The 20,021-nt window shown below is 34.9% G+C and overlaps 1 protein-coding gene across 1 annotated transcript in view; it reads left to right on the top strand.

The window, feature by feature from the left end:
- Positions 1 to 20,021, top strand: part of ASH1L (ASH1 like histone lysine methyltransferase) — a 128,522-nt gene that overhangs the window by 107,688 nt on the left and 813 nt on the right. The window contains exons 14-25 of the mRNA XM_074262220.1: positions 5,725 to 5,882; positions 6,999 to 7,151; positions 9,592 to 9,646; positions 9,734 to 9,866; positions 11,320 to 11,568; positions 12,609 to 12,695; positions 13,295 to 13,385; positions 15,307 to 15,445; positions 15,585 to 15,757; positions 16,448 to 16,614; positions 17,824 to 17,864; positions 18,913 to 19,214. Coding sequence (XP_074118321.1) covers positions 5,725 to 5,882; positions 6,999 to 7,151; positions 9,592 to 9,646; positions 9,734 to 9,866; positions 11,320 to 11,568; positions 12,609 to 12,695; positions 13,295 to 13,385; positions 15,307 to 15,445; positions 15,585 to 15,757; positions 16,448 to 16,614; positions 17,824 to 17,864; positions 18,913 to 19,214 — 1,748 coding nt within the window. The remainder of the gene's footprint in view (positions 1 to 5,724; positions 5,883 to 6,998; positions 7,152 to 9,591; positions 9,647 to 9,733; positions 9,867 to 11,319; positions 11,569 to 12,608; positions 12,696 to 13,294; positions 13,386 to 15,306; positions 15,446 to 15,584; positions 15,758 to 16,447; positions 16,615 to 17,823; positions 17,865 to 18,912; positions 19,215 to 20,021) is intronic.

Genomic DNA, 20,021 nt, shown 5'->3' with positions numbered 1-20,021 from the left:
TGAAAAAAACCTCAAAATGAAAACTACCAAAACATAGCCAAAATTGAAAGCTTCCAGGTCAAAGAAAAAAATATATGAAGGAACATATATTCTGAATTCTGTATTCCGAAGGAACAGAATAAGCAAAGGAAGTCTTGTATATTAAAAAAATATACTTGTGAAGAAACTTGGGAAGCACAAGAGAATACTTGAATAAAGATTAACTAAAGCAGTAGATGTGATATTGTCACTGATGCATAGTGCAGTGGAAGGAATGCTACATTTGTAGGCAGAAGTTTTAAGTTCCCCTCTGCCATTTATCATCTATTCTGGCCAAAACTTCTCTGGGCCTCAGTTTCCTTATCTGAAAAATTAAGGGACAAGGCGGTTGAGAAATAAATAACTATGGTGTAGAGCTAGTGAGAAGGGACTTCATTTATCTTTACTTCCGCTAAAACTTTGCCAAAAGCAGAGCAAGCATTTAAAAAAAAAAAAAAAAAATTAGACTGCCTTAATAATTTCAACCTTCAAAGGTGAAAGAACCAACAAGGGAAATTTTGCGTCTGGTTCAAATTATTACCAACAAGGACTAGCTACTAGGGAGGAAATGATGGGTATCTTTGGAAAAAGTGACCTTTCTATCTTAGAAAGTATGAGATTAAATTGACATGGAGGAGACAGATTTCAAAGAAAGAATAATCAGAATCCTATTGCCAAAAATTCTGCAAAGAAACTGTTCCTAGAGACAAGAAACTTTCAAGATTGAATTAACTTTTGTTTTGTTTAAAACTAACTTTACATGTATTTTGAAAAATAAAATGCTATTATTTAAAAAAAAAAACAATTTCTTAAGATATGAAAAGAATACTACTAAAGAGAAAGGGATGTTCAGTATCCTCATGAGATTTTTTTTAAATTTACTTTTAACATTCATTTTTTTTAAAAATTTGAGTTCCAAATTCTCTAAGGCAGCAAGCAATATAATATTAATTAGACGTGTGCCGTCATGCAAAATATATTTCCACATTGGTCATATTACAAAAAATAAAAAACAAGAAATGTGAAAGAAAGTAAAAAAGTATATTTGAATTTATTCTTGCAATACATCAGTTTTCTTTCTGGAGGTGGATAGCATGTTTCATTATGAGTGAGTCTTTTGAATTATCTTGGCTCTATGAGATTGATGAGCGTTCACAGTTGATCATCTTTACAGTTTACAATGTTTCCTTGATTCTATTTACTTCACTGTATCACTTTATATCAGTTTTCCCAGAATTTTCTGAAACAATACTGCACAATATTTCTTAAAGCACATTAGTGTAATATTTCATCAGTTTTACAACACAACTTGTTCAGCCATTCCCCAGTTAATGGACATCCTTAAATTTCAATTCTTTCACACCACAAAAAAGAACTGTTATAAATATTTTTGTACATAAAGGTCATTTCCCCTTTTCTTGACCTCTTGGGGGTACAAATTGCTAACTCTTAGAAAATGCATAGTTTTATATCCCTTAGGGCATAAATTGTTTTCCACAATGGTTGGATTGATTTACAGCTCTTCCACCAGTTCAGTTTCCTACATTCCCTCCAGCATTTATTTATCTTTTTTCCTTTTTTATCATGTAGCCAATCTAATTGGTATAACCCACTAAAAATTTTTTTTAAAAAATACATACCCAGAAAATGGAAATGAGCAGTTCTTAACAAAGGAGAAATGCAAAAGAAAACAAACAAACAAAAAAAAAAACCCACCTTTTTCCTGCCTCAGATGTGGAGAGCTTCTGGTAGAAAGCAGAGCAATTTCCCTTTGATCTCAGACCTTCCATTTTCTGCTGCAAATATCCCTTAAGAGAAGAGAAAAAATGGTGGGGAATAGAACTTCTTATACTATGCTATCTCCTGCTTAATCTCTCAATGAGTCCCCTTCTCTCCTATGACATTGCTAATACTCTGGTATAGGTTCTCATCTTGGTCAGTTTGATGGCTTTAAAGTGATGCTAATTTTTATTTTGCACTGATTTTATCATAAGTAATATAGAAAAACATTTAATTTCTTATATTTGGTACCTGGATTATTACAGTAGTGTGCTAGTGTCTCTCCCTCCAATTTATCTCCTTCCACACACTAATTCCTAATATGTCCAGGTCACAGTTTCTCTAGGTCTCAGTTTCCTTATCAGAGCTATCACATAGTATGATTTTCCTAAAGCACAGGTCCAATGTCAGCATTCTTCTCAAACTCCAGTATTTCTTTGTCACCTTTAGGATCAAAAAAAAAAAAAAAATTCCTGTTGGGCTTTTAACACCCTTGATAACCTCTTGTACCCCTTCCCCCCATTGTTGTTCCAATCTTATATTTTACTTTCTGCCACCTCCTTTTACATCCAACAACACTGCCTCCTGGTATTCCACATATGAAACACTCCATCTCTTAACTCTCGACAAAATTTTCTCTAGCTGCCTTACATTTTAGAAATGCTCCTTTTTGTCATCTCAGCTTTCTTGACTTCAATTAAGTACTAATTAAAATCTCATCTTCCACAGGAAGCTTTTCTTAATCCATCTTAAAATTCTAATTATTTTTCTCCTTTAGTTATTTCCTATTTATTCTATATATATAGTTTATTTCTACATATTTGTTTAATTATTGGCTCTCCCATTAGATTTGTGAGCTCCAAAGGGCAAAGACTATCTTTTGCCTCTTTTTGTATCCCCAGTGTTAAACACAGAGCCAGGTACATAGTAGGTGCTTAATAGATGTTTATTGATTAACTGGAATGGTTATAGAAGAATAGTATCAGCATGTTTTTTATTATATAATATGAAAAGTTTTTTATGTATAGAATCTTTATATATAGAAGAAAATATTCTTAATATCAAACATCCCCTATAAAATTCTGATATATCAGTTCTGTAGGGAGTTTACATAACTTTATAAGCTCAAATATTTCTCCAGTATATCACTGGTCAGAAAATAAAAACAACTCTCAGAAGAGGGAATGTAAACTATCAACAAATACTAGAAATAAGTGTTTTCCATATTATTATAAAATAGTGTAAAGTAAAACAACATTGGCATCACTTCCAATCCATCAAATTGACCAAGATGATTAAAAAATTGAAATTATGTTGGAAGGGCTTATCAACAAGCTGACTAATAATAATTCACTATTGGTGGAACAGTCCTACCAAATTTATATCCCACGTAATCAGTTAGAGATGTCCCTTATATGTGCCAAATATTCACAGCAGCATTTTTTGCAGTAGCAACATGTAGAAACAAATTGGGAAACATAATAGTATATGGATGTAATGAAATATTATTGTGCCTCAAGATAGGAATACAATGAAACTTGGAGAAACTTGTGTGAACTGATGCAAAGTGAAGAAAGAACAAAAAGAATCATATACCGAAGAGCACAGATTGAGTTGGCTGTGCCCTACACTGACCACTTTGAAACATATGAATCAATACTAAAAGATGACAAAATTCAGCCCAATGACAATGGCCACTGTGGAAGATAATTTACTTTTTTCTTAAGGATATTACTCAGGATTGGGGAGATGGGGATTATTTCTTGAAAAGTTGTGTTTATCAACTGTTTGGACATGTATACATATATTGTATTTAATTTATACTTTAATATATTTAACATGTATTGGTCAACCTGCCATCTGGGGAGGGGGGAAGGAGGGGAAAAATTGGAACAAAAGGTTTGGCAATTGTCAATGTGGTAAAATTAATCATGTATATATCTGATAAATAAAAACTATTAATAAAAAATAAATAAATCATTATCCCCTATAAAAAAAGAAAAGAAAGAAAAGTTGTGTTTTTATGTCACAACAAAATGCATTGAGAATCTTGGGTGCTTTCTTTTCATATCACTGATATTTTTCAAACATAATGAAAAAATAGTTTAGACTGAATGAAACTCAAGTGGTTAAGCCAAAAATTGTAATGTTGTAAAAATAAAATAAAACCACTCAAAAATAGTCATGCCAGAATAACTTCTTTTCCATTATTGACAGGATTCTTAAAGTGCTAAGTCAGAATCATCTTGCAAATGATTTTTCTAGATTTAAAATTTGATATAATCCTTCATACTATGCTTTAGAAAAGATAAAGAGATATGAATTAGATGATAAAGATTAATTCAAAACTGATTGACTGGATCCAAATTATAATCATTAATGTCTTCATGTCAGCTTGGGAGAAAGTGTTCAACCGTATGCTTTGAGGTGCTCTTCTTGAATTTGTGCTGTTCACCATTTTTATCATTAACTTAGAAGAAGGCATAGATGACACACTTACTAGATTTGCACATGATGTAAACCTGGGAGGAGAGCTAACACACTGAATTGCAGAGAATCCAAAAAGATCTTGTAAAGCAGAACATTATACATTAGTAGTAATAACTATATCCTTATACCTGGGTTTAAAAAAAAAAACAACAGGAAAAACTCATGTACAAGAAAGAATAGAGTTTATCTTTAAAAGATTTGGCATTTTTAGTGGAATGCAAGTTCAGTGTAATTCAACAGCATGCCAACTCAAGTAACTGATATATTATCACATTGGATTATATATGGAATGTTATATTCCGTTCTGGAATTCCTGCTTTTAAAAACATATCAATTTCCTGGAATTGGTAATGGGAAAGCAACTAGCCAGTGAAGGACCTGGAGATAATGCCACAGGAATACCAGTTAAAGAAACTAGTAATATATAGCTCAGAGAAGAAAAAACTTATGAGGGGCAAGATAAGCGTCTTCAGTTATTTGAAGGATTGTTATATAGAAGTATCCTCCCTATAATAGAACAAGAAACAATGGATAGAAAACGTGTGAAAAATTAAATTAGTTCTGAGCAAAGATGGAATGTGCCCCTTCAGGAAATAGGAAGTTTCCCCTTCGTTGGAGAATCTCAGACAAAGAATTAATGACTCCTTGTTGAGGGTCAGTTGGCCTTTTTTTAAAGTGTTAGAATTCTGTTTCAAGTGCTGTTGAACTAGGTAGTTAGTACCTGAGATCTTTCTGTGAATAAATGATCTCCTATGTCCTTATCCTGGATTGTTAAAAGCTCAGAATGAAAACAGATTTACGAAATACTTTCTATAGATAATACTGTACAGTTAGGTATGATGAGAGAAGAGAGAAGTAGGTGTGAGAAGTGTATAAATGGTCTTCCAATACTTAACAGAAATGAATAGAATCTCAGAAAATTTCTTTAGAAAATTTGCAAGCAAATTGGATTCTTCTGTGTATTTTATTACAATATCTCCATATAGTTCATATATCCATGATTTTTGTCCATGTGTGTGTATTGTATGCCCTGATCAACCCAATCATCTTTGATGATATTATTCAGTTCTATATTGGTTTAACATCTTTTCATTTGTTTCAGGTTTTTTAAAATGCCTATTCTCTTTCTACTTTGAAAAGCCCCTTCTTGAAGGAGGCATATAATGTATCACATCTCTCCCAGTGATAGCCTAAACTGTCCTCAGTGGGGGTATTAGAGAATAATGTTTAATTGATTTCCTGATTTTAAATGGAGGTATCGAGAAGAAAGAAAGTATAATGTATGTTCTATACAGTATTTACTTATAACACTTAGGAAAAATCCTCACAATTAAAAAATAGATTTCCTATAACCCTATCTATATGCAGACCTCTTTGTAATACCTTTACAATGCACTGATTGCATGATGATGATCTGCTCCCTTTCCCTTCCCAAAGGAACTTTGTGTTAAAACATCATGTATTCCTGGTCCGGAACTGGGAGAAAATCAGACAGAAGCAAGAGGAGGTAAAACACACCAGTGACAATATCCATTCAGCTTCCTTATATACTCGCTGGAATGGTATCTGCCGAGATGATGGAAATATCAAATCTGGTGAGTCATGAGGGGACCCATTTACATCTCAAAGGGCTGACCACAACTTATTTTCTTCAAATAAAGCTTCAAGGGGATAATCAGTACCAGATTCTAGAAAATGGATTGAAAAGTTGATGCCAAGGTTCATTGATTAGTGTGAATAAATGTTTTCTGTCACAATCCTATAGCATACTGGTCTATACGTTATGAATCAGATGGGGCCCCTTCTTGTTATTTTTTCAACTATCACCCTTTAGTCTAAAATATTGCCTGAGGTAGGAGAGACTGAATTTTATAATAGGGATGGCCCTTGTGTAGCAAACGATAGGCAATTTTTTTCATTATAATCAACATACAACTTTTGAGTTTCTTTTTCTGTCTTTTCACATAGAAGATAGTTGGATTGTCATTCTTCAACAAGCTAATATGTTAGACAGCCGAGTTCAAAATTGTTCTTTAGATAAACTAAAAGTAGAATAATTGGCAAATCCAAATAACTATTTGGTTAAAAATGTTCAGGAACACTATTCTTTTCTATTTCCTCTTGGGTTTCCTGAGAATTCTAGTATTAGTTTTAAATTACTAATCAACATACTTAACAGTCATTGGGGGCTTCACTTTTGTTTTTCAGTTAGCTACTCTGCAATATTTCCAAAAAACTGAGGAAAGAGCTTACCTGTACATATTTGTTTTAAAGAGTTTTTTGTTTGTCTTTCTTTTCCAGTGGGGGAAATAGGGGTTAATAGAAGGGAAAGAAGGTGAATTTTCATTAATATGGGGAAAGAAAGGTTTTCTTCCTGATATATAAGAGAATATACTGAGCAAGTCCTAAATAAATTCAGAACTTTGCTCAGATATTTCAGTGGCTTCATTGATTTTTAAAGTGGCAGTGATTTTCTAAACTTTTACATAGTCTGTTTTTCTATTTTTAATAAGTCTCATATCAGTCCAGTGGCTAAAATCACTGTTAACTCTCATCTTTTGCTTTTCCAAGAAACTCTAATATTTCTTGCATTCTGTAAGGAAAGAAAGGGGCCTCCTGAAACTACTGAATTTTTCCAATTGAACCAAGGGAAATATGGAGAGAATTCGGGCTCACACTGAATGAAACTTGTCATCTTTTTGCCTTTCCAGATGTCTTCATGACTCAGTTCTCCGCCTTGCAGACAGCCCGCTCAGTTCGTACAAGGAGATTGGCAGCTGCAGAGGAGAACATTGAAGTGGCCCGGGCAGCACGCCTGGCCCAGATATTCAAAGAGATATGTGACAGTATCATCTCCTACAAAGGTGACTAGATTCCCAAGCAAACTTCCTTTCCCTCTTACCTTCTCATCATATTCCCTTTTCCCCCTCATCTGCCTCAAAACTGAAGTTAATACTCTGCATTTCTGTTGCAGGTTAAAATTTGCAAAGTGCTTTCCCACATATTCTCACTTGATCTTCACAATAGCCCTTTGAGGTTTATAAAACAGATCATTTAATTGAACATGCACATAAAAGACATTATTGTAAAATGATACACTATTTTCAGATACATAATTACCTGATAGCAATAAAATAAGTTAACATAGACTTAATATATATACATATATATGTATGCATATGAATAACAGCTGTTCTAAAAAAAAAAAAAAAGCAAAATATATCATTCCCTATTGAGTATAAACTGCTATCAATTCTCTATTTAAATCATAACAAGTTCTTTTTTCAGCCCTAATGGATTAGAAAGAAATATTCTTCTCTAAATTTCATGTATCCTCTTGCACCAATAAATATGTTGGCTATATTTGTCTCTGCTTTACCTAATAGTGACCCAGACCATCTGTTTTCTCATTAGATTTGATTTTTAAGTCTAACCATTAGACCCTGCTTCAGTAGCTGGATCTCAAACTGGTGACTATATCCTCTGTGTTCTTCCTGAGCCCAGTGCTGGCAAACTATTTCATATTTTTCAACTTCCCCCACTCTGACCATTTGGCAGTCAGAATCGCTTTTCTTGTTGGATATAGTAATGTCAGTGATAGTGTTGATATCGTTATTTTACAGTTGAGACATTTGAAGCTCATGAGAGGTTCAGTGATTTGCTCAATGTCACACATGTAGTAAGTGTGGCAAAGCTGGAAGCTGAATCTAACTCTCCTGACTTAAGGTCTATCCATTGCTTTTCCCACATTCTTCCATTGTAAGAATATGAATTTGGGGTTCATTAAAATTCTTTTTTTGCATATTAGAACCTAGAAGTATCGAGCTGGCAAAGACTGAGCAAAGACTCACTATCTTTGATGTATCTATAATCTATTTACTTCCTAACCTCCAAAAGGATCTCATTATAATAAGTAATCCATCTGCTAGAAATTACATTCTCAGAATGAGAGCCTAGACCAAGTTGATAATGGTCTCATCTTTGTTTTCTGTGGTTTTCCACAGTGGGGCAGCAAATCAATAAATGAAAAGATAGGTTGTAAACCCATTAAAAGAAAACCCCAACGTAAATTGTCATTTTCCTTTTAAGTTCTAGTCATACATCTTCTTTTCTATTATCTTTTTGAATTTTTGGAATATCTAAGGAGTGGGAAGTCCTAAAGATGGTTGTTTTGTGAGCTTAGGTTGAGTTTTTCTGCCAAAGATAATGAATGTTTTGATGTGGAAAAAAAAATTTTTTTGAAAGGTATTTGCTGCTTTCTGCAGTTTATGGTTGACCTTTTTCTTTCTTCTTGCCTCTCTTCCCACATAAAATAAACTGGGAGGAACTTAGGTCTTCTCTTCTTTTTACTCTGGTGTGTCCTTCCTATTTGCAACTTTTATGCCCCATCTCCTAGTGGAGTAAAATAAAAGCAAACAAATAGAAAAAAACAAAACAAACAAACAAACAAAAAAAAAAACCAGCCTGCCTTAAATTGCTTAGCATCCCCATTTCTTCCCTTTACATTTATAACACCATCTTAGCATCAACTCCCTTCATCTGAGACTGGAACAAAGTGACTGAGAACATAAGCTATATTTGGCGATAGAACTGTATACTTCTCTTATTTCTGGAAGAACTTCAGAAATTAAATGAATTAACAAGTAAATTCAGATTATAACAAGCATATCTAATTTTTCAATATTTTACATATAAATGAAGTTCAAAAAATATTTACCATCCTAAATTTTTCATTATGGAGGATTTGATTTTCTCATATCAAACAAGTACTGTTAACTACAGGCCTCCTGTTCAGGACTTGGAAATAATCTTTGTCATAATTTTTATTTTTCTTTATAACAGTACTTTTTGAGGAATTAAGTTGTAATACTTACCTCATTTCAGAAAGTGACATTATTATGCTTTAGAAATTTTATAAAAAGAATTCCAGATTTTTCCTTTGTAATCTATCTCTCACTTTTTAATAAAAAAATTTTTCCTACTGTCAAATTAAAATTCCTGATGCAGCAATTGAAACTTATTTTCTTTCTTAATCTTTACACTAATAGATTATATCAGCATACCTCCTTATCTGCAGTATGTAATTTTGTGTTCCTACATAGATTTGGAGATTTTTGGCCTCAACAATTCATATTTATTATTATACATATACATGTATTCTTTGGAATTTTTTTGATTTGTGTGTAGAACTGTAAAGGAACCTAAATTTCCTTTGCCCTTTAGTTTCTGGCTCTTCCCCTTATTCAAAAGAGAAATGTATTATTTCCACAAAGTCCTTCTAATAATCATTGCCTTCCTTTGCAGATTCCTCCCGACAGACATTGGCAACTCCACTGTTGAACCTTCCCCCAAAGAAAAAGTACGTTCACATTTCTCCTGGGGATTAACCAGGGCATTTGGGGACAGATAGGTGTCCCAAACTGACAGCCCTGGTTTTGTATTCCAGGAATGCTGATTATTATGAGAAGATATCTGACCCTTTAGATCTCATCACCATTGAGAAGCAGATCCTGACAGGGTATTACAAGACAGTGGAAGCATTTGATGCTGACATGCTCAAGGTCTTCCGGAATGCTGAGGTGAGACTGGGTGCAGTCCCTGAAACCTCTATGTTAAAGCTCATGGAAAAGGAATTTGTGGTGCACATAACTATTATAAAACAAGAACACTGGCCCCTTCTCCCTTCAGCTTTCCCTACTGATCTGTAGAGTAGACCCAAAAGTAAATGGATATTGTAGTTCAGCAATATTTGTTAAGCATCTGTACAGAACATAATAATCATAAGGAAATTGCTTTAAATAAAAACCTGTCAATTGCCTGTCATCTAGGGGAAGGAGTAGAGGGAGGAGGGGAAAATTTGGAAAAATAGAATACAAGGGATAATGTTGTAAAAAAGAAAAAAATTACTCATGCATATGTACTGTCAAAAAAATTATAATTATAAAATTAATTTAAAAAAGAAAAAGAAAATATAATCAGAGAGAATAAAAATAAATAAATAAAGTATTTAAAAAGATAAAAATAAAAACCTGTCCTAGTATAACTCATTATAACCCAGTTCTCTGTGAATCACAAGTTATATCATAACCACCCCACCACCCCCCCAGGGGAAAAAAAAACCTGATACATTAAAAAGTCTAGTATATCATGGTTTGTCTTATACACTGATACAACATTATAAAGGAATTCTATAATACCTGAACATGTGTTAAAAGTTAGATATATAGTCTCTGTGCAGTATGTTACAATGACTGAGACAAAGGAAACATAGAAATCTGCAATAATAAATGTATTAGGGAAGTACCTTGAAGAAGAAAAAAGTTAGAGATTGTGTAAATAGTAGTATTAGTGGAACCTTTGGAGAAGGCATAGGTAGTCTAGAGCTGTGATCTAAAGGAATCAAAGAATTGTCATTATATGGCATTAGACAAAAATTTGAAGGTCAAGGAGGAATAATGGGAACAAGATACTTGTTTAGCTTCAGTGGAGGTGTGGATATGGTTCTAAGGGGGAAATAAGAAGTAATAACTGACAAGTAGGGAGAGTATATGAAAGTTTTCAAAACAGTAATCAGAAGTTCATATAGTAGAATTTATTATAACATAGTCCATTATTTAATGGATTTGTGTCTTATTGTGAGTTAAAACTTAACATCACCATTACATGTATTAAAAGCTTCATAAAATTGATGTAATCTTGTCCCTTAATATCAACAATATGAAATGAATTTTTTTTTTTTTTTTTTATCAAATAGGCTTTAGGATTACTGACAGAGATAGAGAATAATAAGATTTACATGGCAATCAAAGTGGGTACACTAAATGGCTTTGAAGATCATATCTGCTTTCAATTCATTGCTTTTCAACTTTGGTAAATCATTATATTATAAAGTTCCTACTAGTGTATTGTGCACTGTTCCAAAAATGTTCCAACCAAAATGGGAAGACAACGCCACTTATTCTTCCACTTCAGGCATACTTGGAAACCAAAACTTAAGGAGACTGAGATTGGCTTGTTTCTTCTCTCTCTCAGAAATACTATGGGCGCAAGTCCCCAATTGGGAGAGATGTATGTCGACTACGCAAAGCATACTACAATGCACGGCATGAGGCATCAGCTCAAATTGATGAGATTGTGGGGGAGACAGCAAGTGAGGCAGACAGCAGCGAAACCTCAGTCTGTGAGAAGGAAAATGGGCACGAGAAGGATGATGATGTTATCCGCTGTATCTGTGGCCTCTACAAGGATGAAGGCCTCATGATTCAGTGTGACAAGTGCATGGTAAGATTCAGGATGGAAAATTTTTTGATCTATAAGGTGTGTTTTCATGCAACAAATCTCTGCCTCTTTATTTGACTTAGATATTCCACAAGTCATCCTATTTTCTCCCTATGTATTATGGCTGTATAAAGGTTTCCAGCATCTTTTGCTATTCATCCTTCTTTCCTATTCAGTTTAGCAAACATTCATTAATGGCCTACATGCAAGGCACTACACATATCTCTATGCTTATAATTTTCTGTACTTCTTTGTGAAGGGAAACTAGTAAATTTGTGTTTAAAGGGAACTTGGAAGAATAAAATCAGAAAACAGAAGGTACAATACTAAGATTTCAACCTGAAAAATATGTAAAAGTAAGTAACAACTTATGTAGACATGAGAAATAATATCGATAATATGCAAGATATATAAATATTATTGGAAGTATCTATTTCATATCCTTAGGAAAATTACAGTGGTAAACACAAAATAGTCATTTGTCTCCTTCCTTTAATCCCTTCGTTTTATTTGCACAGATTTACATCTTACCAGTCTCTTGGCAATGGTAGCATAATATGATTGGGAAATGATTAGAATTAGAATCGAGAAAACTGAATTCAAATCCTAGCTCCAGTACTTATTGACTGATTTTAGATTAGTCACTCAACCTCTTTTGGCTTCAGTAGTCTTTTCGGGGAGGGGGGGGGGCATATTTACAACAGGTATCTAGAAAGATTGTATTGAATAAGTAAGGAAAGCCCTTTGTAAACTTTAAAGTACTCTAGACATGTGACCTCTTCTTTTGCATTTATACCAAATTGTTTTGCTTCTTTATTAAATATTTTCATTCTTTCTTCCCTTTCTACCACTCTGCTTCTGTCTCCCCAATTGAATCCCTTAGCTCCTGCATATATTTTCTTTGACCATCATAATGAATGGTCTTGCTTCTACTAAGCAGGAGGAAGAGATCCAAAGGTTCTAGCCTGATTGGTTTCATTCTCAGCAGAGCTTTCCTCAATAAATCTGAGAACTTCTTTGCTAATTTCAGCTTTTTTCTGCAGGTGTGGCAGCACTGTGATTGCATGGGAGTAAACTCAGATGTAGAACATTACCTCTGTGAACAATGTGATCCAAGGCCTGTGGATAGGGTAAGCAACTTTATGTCAGTATTCTGCGACCTAAAAAGCAAGAGCTATGACATATATGACCTTACCTGTTCTTCACCCCTCCCCCCCACTATGCTTTCAAATTCTTGGGCCTCATTTGTGTAACAAATATGATAATCATACTTCTCTGTTACTTTATCTACAATCCACATATATTAAAGGATTTCTTGTTCTAAAATATCTCCAGGAAAAGAAATGCTATCCTTTCCTTCATTTAAAAACAATACAAAAAGTTCACTTTGTTGCCTCAATACCTCCTGTATTTACCTCATTTTTTCTTGTTTTCTATTAATAAAGCAGAACAAGTCGCTGCCACTCTCTTATATGGCTTTTTGAGACATAGACTATCTTCAATCTCTCTTCCAAACTATATCTGTGTTTTAATCTTTCCTCAGAAGTTTATTTTTTCAAAAGTGAGTTTGAAATTTCTCTTAGTCAATCCTTGGTGGATTAATATAATTGAACTTAATGTTTGGTAGGCATAGAATACAAATCTTAGTTTCTTACCTCTCTTTAGTGAAACTTAGTTGAAAAGTAATTAGAAACCTAGCCTTGACAGTTTGGTTTCCTCCTCTCACCAGGAAGTGCCCATGATACCTCGGCCCCATTATGCCCAACCTGGCTGTGTATACTTCATCTGTCTACTCCGGGATGATTTGCTGCTACGTCAAGGTAGACATGTGGAACTTAGCCCTATCCATTCTTGCTGACATTTTCAAATTCTAAGAAGCTTTTAATTTTTGTAGAGTTGTCCATTTAAACTTTGATAACAGTGTTTATAGTTTTTTTCATCCAGTCCATGTTTCAAGTCACTCTTATCAATGGAAGAAAACAACTTATCTCCCTTTTAAAATGAAGCAAGATCTTAAAATATGAGAGGCAAAGAAAAGTGGGTCTAGGAAAAGGAGATAGCTTACTTCATTCCCATGACATGCAATTGATTTTCACCACTACAAAACTATTATTTAGACCTCTTCAGCTCTTAGCATTCTCAGAACTCTTTCTAGGACTTCCCCTCCTGTCCACTTTAAAGTTTATGTTACATTCTCAGAGTATAAACTCATGTTGAATCCATGGATGCCTGACAAATAGCAGCAAAAATAAGTCAGCCAAAAAGAATTTATTAAGTACTCATTGTGTGTCAAATAATTATGCATTACAATGGTGATACTAGAATTAATTTGGGATTGCTAGATGGCTCCTACCTTAGAATCAGGAAGACCTAAATTTGATTCCAACTCAAATACCTAGTAACTCTGTGACCATAAGGAAGTCATTTAACCCTCCTTCAGATTGTTTTTCTTATTTATAAAATAAAAATAATAGTACTCAGCTCACATGATTATTATGAGAATCAAATGAGATACTTAGGTAAAATTTTGGCAGTGAAGTAGCACAGTGATTAGGAAGTTAGACCTGGAATCAGGACAACGTGAGTTCAAAGCTCACCTCAGACACTTAAAAGTTTCATGACCCCTAGACAAGTCACTGAACCTCTATCTTACCTCAGTTTCCTCATCTTTAAAAATGGGAATAATAATAGCACTTGCTTCTTTGGATTGGTCTGAGACTAAAATGAGATATTTGTAAAACGCTATAATACTTTAAAGCACTATATAAGTATTAAGTGGCCTTTATTCTTACAGTGAGCTTACAATCTATTGGGGGATAAAGTACATATGGAGATAAATACATATATCTATGTGTGTATGTACATATGCAATCTAATTGGGGAGAAAGTATATCTAGATTATATACATCCACATGTATACAATATCAATATAAAGTGTGTGTGTGTGTGTGTGTGTGTGTGTGTGTGTGTGTGTGTGTGCACTGTGCTTAAAGAAAACTATCTGGCAATTTGTATATTAAATGGATTGTAGTGATGTGAGATTTGAGGCAGTAAAACTAAGAATCTGTTGTAATTATCTAGGGGAGGGAGAGGTGATAAAGCCCTGAATTAAAATGACACATATGTGTCATATGTAAGAGATGTTGTTAGAAATGGAAAGATTGGGTAGCTGATTACATTTGCTAAATACAAGATAATGCTAAGGTTGTAAACCTGAGACACTGGAAAAATAATGATATCTTAACCAGAAATAAGACAATTTGGAAGAGGAGAGGATTTAGAGGGAAAGATAATGAATTTGGATTTAGACATGTTGAGTTTAAGATGTCTTCAGGGCATTGAATTTGAAATATCCAATAGACAATGGTGATACAGGTCTGAAGCTCAAAGGAACAATTGGGCCTGGATGTGTAGATCTGGAAATCAGCTGCATAGAGATGATAGCCAAATCCCTGGCATCTATTTAAATTGAGGACTTAGCTCATAACCTTATAGAATATCTACAGTTAGACAGTTTGCATGATGTGAATATATGAACCAGCAAAGGAGACTGAAAAGGAATGATCAGATAGTTACAGTGCCAAATGCAGAATGAGAAGAGAGGAAACAGAGGTAATAAATATAATTTTTTCAAGGAGTTTTGACTGAAAAAGGGAAGAGAGAGAGAGAGTGATTTGAGAGGATCTATTAAAGTTTTTTTCCCACAGCTGAAGTCATATGTATTCTTTATTTTCTTGTCAGGTGACTGTGTGTACCTGATGCGAGATAGTCGGAGAACCCCTGATGGCCACCCAGTCCGTCAGTCTTATCGATTGTTATCCCATATCAACCGGGAAAAACTTGATATCTTTCGCATTGAGAAGCTTTGGAAGAATGAAAAGTATGTTCATAGGTCCAATTCGTGAAACTGTTTCTGCATAATAACAAGGCATAAAACTGATTATTTTTGTTAGGCTTTTTGCTTCAAGCCATCAACCAAATTTCTCTTTCTCTTTCCTCCACATCATTCTCTGCCCTAGAGAGGAACGGTTTGCCTTTGGTCATCATTATTTTCGTCCCCATGAAACCCACCACTCCCCATCACGTCGATTTTATCACAATGAGCTATTCCGAGTGCCACTATATGAAATCATTCCTCTGGAGGCTGTGGTGGGGACCTGTTGCGTATTAGATCTGTATACATATTGTAAAGGTAAGTATTTGAGGTTAGGTTAAGAGCTTTCAGGCTCCACCCCTTTCTTGACTCAGATTCTCCCCAATGTCCCCCATTAATTGCTGTCTTTATGTCTTCTATTAAGGATTCTCCAAAGATTTTTGGAAAGCTAATAAAACCTGCTGCTTACTCTTCTTCCTTACCTACTGTTGCTTCTTAAGTATATCACCCCCAAATAATACTTAAAGAAGCCTGTTCTTTTTGTCTGTTTCTCAGAACATCCTAAAGCTAAAATGAGAATAAGGACATCCCAAGAGGCAGAGAATACTGCCCATTTCATACAATTCCATAGAGTTCTAGAGCACTGACATCCATTAGTTATTTTTTAAAAAGTAAATAAACTTCTCAGATTATACCCCATTTTATTTCTATCATTCCTGTTTTGTAACCCTTTTCCTTCATAGTGGCTCCTTTCTGCCACTTTCCCTATCACTCTTCCTAGTTCCAAAATATTCTTAACCCTTTATCCCTCATTTATTTTTTTGTGTTTTTGGAATCTACCTTCTCCCTAGTCCCTATTGTGACCTTGGGAACTGTGGAACAATAATGGCTACCTACTTAAAGAGACTGACACTGCTACCTATCATCCAGGTGGTGTTTGGGATTAATGAGCAATTTGGAATAAAAGAAGGTGATAGAAATTGAATCTCTGATGTCTTATGATTTCAGGAAGGCCCAAAGGAGTAAAAGAGCAGGATGTATATATCTGTGACTATCGGCTTGATAAATCAGCCCACCTGTTCTACAAGATTCATCGGAACCGCTATCCCGTTTGCACCAAACCCTATGCCTTTGACCACTTCCCCAAGAAGCTCACTCCCAAGAGAGATTTCTCAGTAAGCTTACCTCCTTCCCATTATCCCACTGAGTTTTAGAATAGTAGTTTACACATCAAGTTACAGAGAAATTAGTTTTTGAATCAGTATATTATTTGTCTCCTAATTTTATTTTATTTTATTTTATTTTTTCCCCGCTGAGGCTGGGGTTAAGTGACTTGCCCAGGGTCACACAGCTAGGAAGTGTTAAGTGTCTGAGACCAGATTTGAACTTGGATCCTCCTGAATTCAGGGCTGGTGCTCTATCCACTGCACCACCTAGCTGCCCCCTGTCTCCTAATTTTAGACCAGGATTATACTTATCTCAAGCAAACAAGAAGCTACAAAATTAATTTCCAACAAGGTTTTTTCAAAAACCTCATCAATATATATTAAAGCAAATAATTATAATTATATTTACTTAATATATTTCTGTGTGAACAATGAAATCATTCTTAAATTATGATAAAATTAAATTGTCATTTTTATCTGAATTCTTGCTGTGCCCATCCTTTTTCACTGGCTAAGAAGCCTTTCTATCGGTGAAAATCTGATTCCTTAACCCAGTACTAAAAAGGAGCTGGGGTAATCAGAAGATATAAATGTGCCCAGTTTCAGGAGGGTACAGTAGAGAAGATTAAGAGCAGGTCCCAAAAAGTTCCTGTTTTCCAGTCTTATATTTAGTGCTTTAGACCACATTGACTCTTTCTCACATCTCAAGGGCAAGCTGTAAGATATCTATGGATAGGAACTGAGCCTGTGATTTCATTGTTATAGGCAACTCCTGTCTAAGAAGTTCCTCTTCAATGCAAGTTGGCCTCTTCTCTACAATCTGAATCCTGAGAGCTGCCTAGATAGCTGACAAGTGGGGACTTCAGTGGGGTGACAGAGCCAATAGGCATTAGAGGTAGAAATAAAATCCAGATAGTTCTCCTTTAAAGGTAACTCTCTACTAAATCAGGGGTCAGCAAAGTACTGCTGCCTGTTTTTGTAGTGTAAAAACCATTCTTAATTCATGGATGGTATAAAAATGGTTGCAGAGGGCCAGGTCCATAGTTTACCAACCTCTATACTAGACCATGCTGTCTTTCAGAAAGACATTAACTCATTAGAAAATGGAGAGCCAAGGCTCTAATCTCACCTCGCCTCAACTTGAATTGGGACCAGGTCTTCTCAGTCAGTTTGACACATTTCTACATGCTTCTCATCTCTTTCTTCTCTTTGTTGCAGCCTCATTATGTCCCAGACAACTACAAGAGGAATGGAGGAAGGTAAGTTACTTAGAGAAGGGAAAGATCCAGATAAATAAACTGAGAATTTAAAAGTGGAATAAAAGAGGAACTACCTCATAAGGGATTGGGATCCTTTGTGAAGATAGCCCAGCCAATGCTTTAAAGAAGAACAGAATTTAAAACAAAGGAAATTTCAGAATCAAAATTTTTTTGGAGATGGAAGAAGAAACTGGATTAGAAATCAGAACAAACTTATAATAGTCTCTATATATGCCCATAACCTTCTTCACTGCCCTTAATGTACCATTGTAGATGCCTCTCATATCGGGGGAAAAAAGCAGGTCCCTGAAGGACAGAACTTTTAAGTAGCCAGGGGTAAGATTTTATAATATTATATGTGTACATACATCATCCCTTTTAATAAGTTCCATATTCTTTAAGGCCAAGAACTGTTTCCTATTTCAGTCTTGTATCTAACTATAGTGCCTATTAGAGTTCTTTGTATGTAAATAGTTAATATTTGCTTTTTGGTGAATTGTCCAGAGGGAAAGGGATGAGAATGGAGAGTAATCTATTAGTCAAACTTTGTAATCTTTTTGTGTGTCTTAGTTTTTCTTCAAGTCAAATGGATATGGTAGTATCTACTCTACCTGCCTTACAGGATTGATCAAAATTAAAGTACTTTTGAAAAATTAAAAGCACAATACAAATTATCTTTATTGTTGGGTTGTTGATATGGTTAAATTGTGTTGAATTGACTTAGGATAGTAGAATGAAATGCCCACCATTACTCTAGGTTTTTGTTATTTTCTTTAGTGTCTCTAATTTCCTTATGCCTTCTAGGTATGAATTCTTTCCATTTTACAAAGAGGAAACTAAAGTCCAAAAAAACATCAGTAAATTAATTAACATATCAATCAAGTCTGGAGCAAAATTAGGATCAGTTGAGGGGGAGAGGGAGAGAACCGGGTCTCCAAACTCAATGGAATCTGAGGAACCCAGGCTCCAACTTTGTTTCATTATTCTCCCTTTGTTTTTCTCCACTATGTTGCTAAACTTAACTTAAACTTATGCATCGTCCCCGTAGATCATCCTGGAAGACAGAACGGTCAAAGCCACCCATCAAAGACCTAGGCCAGGAGGATGATGCCCTACCACTCATTGAAGAAGTACTTGCCAGTCAAGAGCAAGCAGCCAATGAGATGCCCACCTTAGAAGAACCTGATCGGGAGGTAGCACCTGGTGAAACAGCTGAGGGTGAAAAGAAAGCAGATGAAGGCAGACAGGAGCCTCAGAGGTCCTGCACACCTGAAGAGAGGAGACACAGCCAACGAGAGCGACTCAACCAGATTCTGCTCAACCTCCTTGAGAAGATCCCTGGGAAAAATGGTAAGAATTATGAAAATTATTCTTTTTAGCTTAAAGTAGAGTAAAAAAAAATTTTAGAAAGGGACCATAAAAGGGCAGAATAGTTCCTTACAGAAATCTGCATTGTTTCTTCAAGAAAAAAGACTGAAAATGGCCATTGTGGGATGGTCACTTAAAGAGTGTGGGGGAGGAAAGGAAGGGGGGAGGGGAGGGGGAGAAGAGGGAGAGAGAAAGAAAGAAAGAAACAAAGAAACAAAGACTAACATACTACCACCAGCAGAATGTCACAGTGAAGTGAACAGTGATACAGTAAAGACTTTTTACTACTAGGAAAGATCTAGTCCTTTAAGAATAAAAGGTGGGGCAGCTGCTTGGTGCAGTTGGTAGAGTACCAGCCATGAAATCAGGAGGACCTGAGTTCAAATTTGGTCTCAGACAATTAACACTTCCTAGCTTTGTGACCCTGGGCAAGTCACTTTACCCCAATTGCTTCAGCAAAAAAATAAAATAAAAAAGAATAAAAGATATTTGGGATAAAAAGGTGGTAAATTAAGGGAATATAGTTTTTTACTAAAATCGGGAAATACCAAAAACAACATTTATATCATACCTCTGTTTCCTTCTTCAACTCATGGAATGATGGTTATAACTTAAGTGCCCTATATAAGCCATTGTTAAAAACTAGTTGTCATTTTGTGGTTATAATTTGGAGGTAAAACCATACTTACATTCCCCAAGACTTTATAGGAGAAAGGCCAGTCTGTCTAGGCTTGGAGAAGTGAGCCATTTCACGGGTACATGGAGGGAGGTGAAAAAAGCTGAGAAGTT

The sequence above is a fragment of the Sminthopsis crassicaudata genome, chromosome 4, assembly GCF_048593235.1.
Source record: "Sminthopsis crassicaudata isolate SCR6 chromosome 4, ASM4859323v1, whole genome shotgun sequence".
Taxonomy (NCBI): Eukaryota; Metazoa; Chordata; class Mammalia; order Dasyuromorphia; family Dasyuridae; genus Sminthopsis; species Sminthopsis crassicaudata.
Note: the sequence above shows the minus strand (reverse complement) of the source record. Positions and strands in the feature narration are given on the sequence as shown.